At 49.3% G+C, this 8,568-nt stretch overlaps 1 protein-coding gene across 1 annotated transcript in view; it reads right to left on the bottom strand.

The window, feature by feature from the left end:
• ETV6 (ETS variant transcription factor 6) overlaps positions 1 to 6,667 on the bottom strand; it is a 140,141-nt gene extending 133,474 nt beyond the window's left edge. Inside the window, exon 1 of the mRNA XM_032203526.1 lies at positions 6,556 to 6,667. Within this exon, the coding sequence (XP_032059417.1) occupies positions 6,556 to 6,588 (33 nt within the window). The 5' untranslated portion in view covers positions 6,589 to 6,667. The remainder of the gene's footprint in view (positions 1 to 6,555) is intronic.
• Between the last annotated feature and the right edge of the window lie 1,901 nt (positions 6,668 to 8,568).

Below are 8,568 nucleotides of genomic sequence, written 5' to 3' on the forward strand. Positions count from 1 at the left end.
AACACTCCTGCTTTCCTGTTAATAGATGTTTGGAGGAACCCACTGAAAGCATATGGAAAAACTCACTTCATCCATAGTGTGTTGAATACAAAACTATATAAATAATCCCACTCTCTACTACATCCCATCAGTTTTTAAGGATACTCCTTACTGGTGCCAGTTGGCTTCTTCCAGGCTTAAACTCTCAAGAATTTTACAAAATAAATATTTCCAAGCTTGATCAGATCCTACCCGGGCTAGCTGGGGAAAAAAAGAAATCCACACAGCAAGAAAACACTCATAGCACCTATTTATAAGAGCATTTATTATAGAATTAAAAATCCAAACTCTGGATTTAATATTAGCCAGACTGTTAATATTTTATACATGTAAAGCATGGTTGTCACATTCGAAGTATTTTTGCGGGGGTTGTACTAACATTTAACTCTCTCGGTCACGCCCAGTGTTACTCTTGGCATTATACACATTCATAAAACGTTTACAATGCCATTTATTTCCATGTGCAAACATTCCACAGAACACCAACATAAATACCCACTGTGAGTGTCCGCTCTCTTTCACACCCATCCTCTCTCCAGACCGTCTTTAATGGTAACACTATTAGCAACACTATACAAGGACAACATTGAAGCAAAGAAAACTGCATGCAGTTTAACAAGGAATAACCTTTGGAAAATCTTTAGATGAAGAATCATTTATAGCTTTCCTAATTGCTAAGCCCAGTTCACTTTGGAGCTCAGTGCTATTACAGTGGAGAAGCAATACCATCTATCAGTGAAAAGCTTAACTCCATTCAAAATCCTTTATTTACTGCAGTTCCAAGTATTCCATAAACAAGTTCAACTTCAGCTAAAGTTTTCTACATTTATTTTCTAGCCAGCAGCGGAATTTTTGAAGTGGAAAAAAAAAAAAAAAAAGAAACACAACGGTATAACCTAGTTTTGAGTTCCATATGCTACTAAAGAAATAGGTAAAACAAATAGCTGTCCTCTGTGCTCCAATAAAGCACTGCCTAAAGACAGCTCAGCAACACCAGAACCACCATCACCTACATTTGGCTGGTGTTGTAGACCTAAAAAACAACCCAATAGTAGAATCAATTGCCATAACTCTGCTGTCAGAAGCACAAGAAGCTTTGGTAGCCTGCTTGGTTTCTGTTTCAGGCCGAACCTCAGCACACCCTGAGATCAACAAGCACCACTTTACAGCTTCACAGCCATGTGCAGAAGTGCAGTCCTAGGACAGCAAACCCTATGGTCCCCAACTTCTTCAAGAGCAGCATCTGCACATGAGCTGCTGCTGAATTTAACAGAGAGCTACATCCTTCTTCCTCCAGGAAAAACATCACCTGGGACAGCCATGTGCACAGCCCACTTTGCATGTGACTTTAGGGAGTCCTGGGAGAGATGGTGGAAGGTAGCAGAGATGCTCTGGCTGCGGTAGGATGCCTGTGCCCGCTCTGTGCTGCCAGCTCTCCCCAAGCAATGCCTGAGGTGCCTACAGATGCGACTGAGCTGCAATGCTGTGCCCCCACTGCTCAGCGGTAGTGGGGGGACCCAGCCAGAAGAACCAACAGCCAGAAAACAACCACCGCTGCTGCCCCCCAAAACCCACCATTGCTCCCTGCACACTGTGCAACCTAAAAAGCCAGGAGCAAATGGGATCTGCCCACCACTGGCGTCTGTGATGAACACCATTTGTTTCCCAACGTTCAGCCTCACCCTGTGGAGGTGAGCTCATTACTATTTTATGCCTGTTTCACAGATAGGGAAAGCAAAGGCCAAAGCAAACAGTTTCAGAAGCACTTGCGTATGATTTGCTGTCGCTCTGGGGATTCCCAGCTGATGGAACTGAATCACTAAAACTCCAAAGCAAACGCATACAATTAAAAGAAAAAAAAAAAAAAAAAGAAAAAAAAAAAAAGCAGTCAATTTTTGGAGCATAGGTCAGAACCATACTGCTGTCCAAAACCACAGGTTGACCTTGCTCTCCCTTCTCACAGATTACATGGAAGCCTTTTGTCAGAAGACCTCAGGATGCAAGCTGCCATTGGGAAGCGCTCGAGGACCCAGATAACTCTTCTAAAAGGCAGAACAATTACTTCTGTGTAACCGTATGAGGCTTCACCTCCTGATTATCACCATTTCTATCAGCAGAGCGTTGCTTAGCCACCTCCCTTCAAAAGGCACTTTGAGATGCAAGGTGTAATATACATGTAAATTATCATTAAAGTATCCTCTGTTTAATTGGGGCATTTCAGATTGGGGCTGCTGCTTTAATGGGTTGCCTCCCAGGAAACTGACTTTGCCTATAATGACACAGTGAATAGTAATGACCAGTGTTTAATTGGGACTGTGTTAGTAAAATTTGGCTTCAGAGGGATTAAATTTAACCGGTGCCAAGGAGTTAAGTGATTAATCAGACGTTAAATACGTACGTACTTCTAAACTGGTCTTCTCCCATTCAGTCCTACACCCTCTGAAATTAATGGGAGTTTTGTCATTGACACTAACACAAGAAGGATCAGCCTCCTGGTACACACGTTCACTAATAAACATTAAGAAGCGTACTCCCTGCTAACAGATACTCATCCATGGTTAAGGGTAACAGGATTCTGTCTGCCTGGTGCTCAAAAGTCCCTGCTTAGCATGGGAAGCTTTCGGTGGGAGAGAATTATCCACAAAAACATCATGGTATTAATGAAATATTAGGAAACATAAAGCACTACTTAAAATTAAAAAAAAAAAAAAAAAATCTGGGGAAGCCAGTTAAGGTTGAAAGCTCAACCACCGTGCTGATTCTTTGCCCTTCGGCTTACATGAGCAGTCTTTTTTTCCCCCTATTCCTTTTTTTTTTTTTTTTTTTAAACAATTACAAAGTACATCCTTGAATCTGAAATGAGCACTGGTGAGACGAATCCTCAAGCTACAGGGTTGTGCCAACTCCTGCAGGGTCTGTGCAATCACAGGGGCTCACTGCAAGGGAGAGCGCTCACATCCACCAGCACACAGCTTCACAAAGGCAACGCGACACGGGAGCCAGTTGTGAAACCTGACTCACAGGAAAGCTCCACACATTCAGTGCTGCCCACAGAAAGCACACAGCTCAAACGTCTGCTAGACACATGCAGGGGAGTTTGGGCTTGGAGAAGCCCTGGTCTCTGGGATCTGAAGCAGCCAATCCCCTGCATATTCCTGGTTTTAGTTCTCCCACAACTCCGCGCTTGTGCCAACACACTTGTTTGTATGGTCACATGGTAAATCAGGCTAAGGAAATGAAAGTGCCAGGTTTATTTTATAGATATAGTAACTATGTGTCTTTATACATATATTATGGGACATTTCTATTGGCTTTCAGGACCCTTCTATTTGCCTGCTGAGTTCTGAGCCCCCATATGATAGCACAGTGATATTCTTAAGGTATTACTATTTCAATGGAAGAAAAAAAAAAAAAAAAAAAAAAAAAAAAAAAAAAAAAAAAAAAGAGAGACCCTTACAATCAGAAAGCTCCAGGTAGGGTTTTAGACAGACCTCATTACCACGTGGATCCTAACTGATCACAAAAATCACCATCAGTGTCCAGGCACCAAGCTTGTAGCCCTAGCTCCTGTGTGCCTTTGCTCTGGTGTAATAAGCCTTTGTCAAGATGTTTGTGCTCTCCCCATGCCTCGTTTCTCTTGGCTGGAGGACAAGAGGCAAAGCCGTAAGGGTCACTTGCTCATATGGTAGGGAGAGCTGGGGGAACATAGTGACAGTATATATGATAATGTATCTGTTAACTACTAAGGCTCAGGAGCAGAGAACAGGTTTGCTACCGGTGTAACATCCCAACAGCAGGGTCAAAAAAGGCATCCAATAATGACAACCAGACTACATTTCCCTTCTCAGCCCACTTTGGAGTCACAGCCCTTGGGCTGTCCCAGGCTGGAGTATGCCACAAGCCCAAAGCCTACCAGTTCCCAGCAGCGAGCTTGCCAGTGCCTGAAGTTGTAGCCAACACCAAGGGCTCTGCCTCCACGCCAATCTCTGAGCCCCAAAATGCTATTTCCAGAATGCCAGCAGAGACTGCTCCCTCAGCTGCACACCCTTCACGAAGACACTCTGCTGCCTGCCACACCAGGCCAGCAGGGCTCCCAGGGCTGCCTGCCATCAGGAAGGCACACACACACCAAAGCGCTGGCAAGAGTGGGATGTCAGCCCTGTGCTTCTCCTGGAGAAAGAGCTAGTGCAAGTAAACACACACACTTGCCGCAAAGCAAACACGTATCAATATACAATTGCACATACACACTGATAAGTACTTGACATGAACCGAGATATTACTGCAAGTTTATACTGATTGCAAGCAGCTAAATACATACCAAAATTTCACCTCCTCAAACTTTTCCTAAATCTTATTAGAGTGCCTCTCTAATAAGGTAGATAGGGAGACCACGCATGGAGCATCCCGGCATAAACGGAGCTCTAGCCTTTACTCCCTTCGTCGAAGCTTTCCATGGTTCATCACCCCAGCTGCTGTGGAATCTACTGCACACAGTCTTGCCCCATGTCAGGGGAGGGGAAAAAGAAAAGAAAAAAAAAACAAAACAAAACACAAAATACATCCACCAGCACCACCGCTTCCAGTGCTCGGGCTCCTAACGAAGCACTGCAACACTCTCCCAGCACACTTGGCTACTCCTCAGGGCAGCACGGCCACACCACAGCATGGCTCCTGCTCACTCCTCCGCCTCTGCCCCGCGCTGCGCAATCTGGACTGGCGCGCTGGGAAATAACACATCCTACTTGTACAGTCACACCGTGGCTTCAACAACTCCCCTCCAGTCCAGCTGCTGATCGCAACCAGCTTCCGCATGGGCTGGCTGAAACAAGCGCCCCAAAAAACAGGGGTGAGTGAAAAACTGAAGGGAAAGTTATCCAGAACAGCTCGGTAAAGAAATGTTACCATCTGAAATACGCATTTCTGTCCGAAAGCTTGTACTTCCCATATTTGAAACTATTAAAATCATCACCAGGAAAGAAGCCAAAGAAAACTTCTCCCCGCTTTCTCCTCTGTCCCCCTTTCAACTTTTTCCTCCATTCCAATTACTCTCCTTTTCCTGGCCCTCAGGACACCCTCTGAAGTACTTCACCTGGACGGTAGTTCCTGTCTCTCTACACAGACAGCTGCAAGAGTCAGCACATAAAGAAAACGCACGCTACAAAGTAAGTTCAGACTGCACTAAGTTCAGCACAACACTTGAAATAGGCAGCAGGACATGTAAACATGAAGTCACGGAAGGTTTGAGGTTGGAGGGGACCTCTGGAGATCACCTGGTCCAACCCCTGGCAAGCACGGTCACCTACAGCATATTGCACAGGGTCGCATCCAGGTGGGTTTGGAGAACCTCCAGAGAAAAGCCTAATTAAACGTTAAGAAAAATTGGCATATAAACGTTTCAGGGCTCCAAAAGATGTATTTGTCCTGCTAGGTAGCTAATCACCTTTGATAAGACTCTATTATGTACCTTAGGGTTAGGGAAGGAGCAGCGTTACTAGTAAGAGCAGAAGTAAGCCTCCTATTTTCAAAACGCCCCATTTCTAAAATAAGGAAACACAACTCATCTGCCGCTACTTTTTTTGTGTGTGACATTCGCTTTCTCGTGCCTACAAATCCATGTTCCCACAGGATCCACCAAGGAGAAAGAAAATTAAAAATAAACAAGCAACCAAGCAGCTACGTTTCACTTTGTATTTACCGGGATTTGCTTAGCCTGTGGGACACAGAGGGTGCTCCACGGCCCCACGCCGCCCCAAACCTGGGTGCCTCTCTAGTGCAAGCTGCCGCCACCCGCCGTGACCCCCAAAATAGAGCCAGGCACGCAAGCACCGTGCAGCGAAGCCGGCCGGGTGCTCGCCCCCCGCTGGAGGCTCTGGCGGCCACGGGCAGGACGGGGAGCGCACGGCCGGGGGAAGGAGAGGGGAAAGGGCTGCCACCAGCGGGCTCCTGGGCACACATGGAAAAGAAAAGGAAAAAAAAAAAAAAAAAAAAGGCAGCCGGGTTTTGTTCCCATTGTCTCCGCTCCTGACACCGGGAACCGCAGCCAGAGCTGGGCACAGCCACCGGCAGGGAATAAAGCGAGGGGAAAGAGGGGGAGGAAGCAGGGGGAAAGGGAAAAATATTTTTAAATGAAATAAAATAGAAGCCCCAGCCCCCCCGCGGCAGCGCCGCCGAGCGCATCCCATCCCCGTCCCCGGGCAGCAAAACTTTGCGCGAAGTTGGCGGCGGGGGGAAAGGAGCACGCAGGGCGCCCGCTGCCGCCTCCCGCCGCCGCGGGGGGAAAAACAGCAGAAAAGGGGAAAATATTGTTATTATTATTATTAAGAATAATGATAATGAAAGGAACACGCGCGGGGCAGGGCCCTCCGTGCGTAAACACAGCGGGGGGGGGTAGCACGGGGGGAGCCCCCCACTGACCGCAAATAATAAAAATGATTTAAATAAAGAAAAAAAATAAAAATAATAATAAAAAAAAAAAAAAAAAACAGAAGGTTTGTTTTTTATTATTATTTTTACCTTGATGCAACACTGGGCAGCGGCCTCAGACATCTTTCAGCCGGAGTGCGGCGCAGCGCGGCGTAGGGGGAAGTTCTCTCGGTTCTTTTTTTGTGTGTGTGTGTGTGTTTTTTTTGCCTTCCCCCCCCCCCCCAAATTTCCGCTTCTCCGCCGGCCCCTCAGCGGGAAGTTGCTGCCGCCGCCGCCACCATCGCCCGGCGGCGGGCGCGGCCCGGGGGTGGCGCCGCCACCGGAGCCCCGGCCCCGTCCCTCGTCGGGGGGCGCCCGATCGCTGCCCGCCCCCTGCCCGCTGCCCCCGGGCTCTGCGTGCGTGTGCGGGCCCGGGCGGGGAGGGCGGGGCCGGGCGGCGAGGGGGCGGGGCCGGGCGGGACGCCCGGCCCCGCCCCCTCGCCGCCCGGCCCCGCCCCCCTCACCGCCCCCTCGCCGCTGCCCTGTTCCGCATCCCCGCAATCGACGTCGGTTCCCGGCAGCCGGCCCCGCCCCTTAAAGGGGCCCGGCGGCGCGCGGCGCGCGGTGGACAACAACAGCCTTTGTTCTGCCGCCGCCGACAAGGCCCCTTTAAGGGCCCGCATCAGGAAGTGCGGCGGCGGGCACGGGAAGGGCGGGGCGGGGCGGGGCGCGGCGCAGGCCCGGGCCCCCCCCCCGGTTCGGGGACGCCGCGGTGCCTGCCCCGTGCCGGGCGCGCCGCCCCCTCCCCGCGGGGCTTCCCCTCTTCCGCCTTTTCCCCTTTCACTGCTTTTTTTTTCCCCCTTTTCCCACTTGTTTCCCGGTGTCCCCTTTTTCCCCCGTTTCCCCCCCGCGGGCGCTGAGTCACCCGTTACCGTGCGTCTCCTGTAGAGAGCAAGTAATCGTAACAAATAAGCATAAAGGCTGGGAAGGGCCCCCGAGATCATCTGGTCCGGCCATCACCCACCCTTCAACCAATGTCACCCACTAAATCGTGTCCCTAAGCACCACGTCCAGCCTCTCCTCGCACGCCCGCACGGAGCTCAATCCTCATGTCAATGCTCACTTACAGACCCGAGCGGCAACCTCAAAGTATTCATCAGAATGGAACGTGCAATTCGAATGCAACACAGATCAGCGGGAGATGTTTATAGCCCTTGCACTCCTTTCCCCATTGCTCTGCTGAAGGTGAGCGCGATGGCTGGGGGGGCAAACGTCTGGAGGAAGCACAGGCCACGCCGCCCGCTGGTCCTGCAGAAGCAGCTATGCCTCAACCATTCTAGCCAGACACTCGCTACAATGACTCAAGAACATCCTTGACTCCTTTGAATGAGGAGGGCCAAAATCCTTCTCAGCCTGGTTCTACCCGTTTTCCTGACCCAATTTCCTGCAGTTCCTTCCATTAGTTACATCTCTTGAGACCTCAGACTACATGGTCCTGGATGGTACGCCGTAGGGAGATGGAAGATGCTGCAAAGGCTCCTGGTGAGCAGGATGGCTTGTGGTTGCAGAACAGTTGCTCTGGAAATGTGAGGAGAAAGCTGCTTCTGCTGTCAGCTCCCCTTTAGATTCGTTCATGTGGACATTGCACAGCACAGAAAGGAAGTGCATTAGCTTATATTAAACCTCCAACAGGCTCCTAGCTAGTTTCCTTCCCTCTCACCAAGAGGCTACTGCTTAGCTTATCTCCAGGGAGGATCCTTTAGCAGGATTTATGATCCCACAGAGACACCTTTCATACACGCCCTAGCCAGAAATTCCCTAACTTTTTGCTTGCGTTGATGGCAGCAATACTAATTCAGGCAAAAGGTAACCACATTCTGGCCTGTAAGATGACACAAGTTCCTGCCTTTCTCAGAGCTCTCCCAGGAAAGGGAGATGGATGAGGTGTTGTGGGGCAGAGCAAGAAGAGAAAACCATAAAACAAAGTATGTTCTTCCTCCTCATAGTGGCCTGGAAATCTGGGTTTGGGAGCTCATACTTTCCAGTCTAGAGTTTGTCCCTGAAAATAGAGCAAGCCCTGCAGAAAAGAAAGCAAAACAACCTTTCTGTGGGACTTGTAATTTT

The sequence above is a fragment of the Aythya fuligula genome, chromosome 1 (genome assembly GCF_009819795.1).
Source record: "Aythya fuligula isolate bAytFul2 chromosome 1, bAytFul2.pri, whole genome shotgun sequence".
In the NCBI taxonomy this organism is placed as follows: Eukaryota; Metazoa; Chordata; class Aves; order Anseriformes; family Anatidae; genus Aythya; species Aythya fuligula.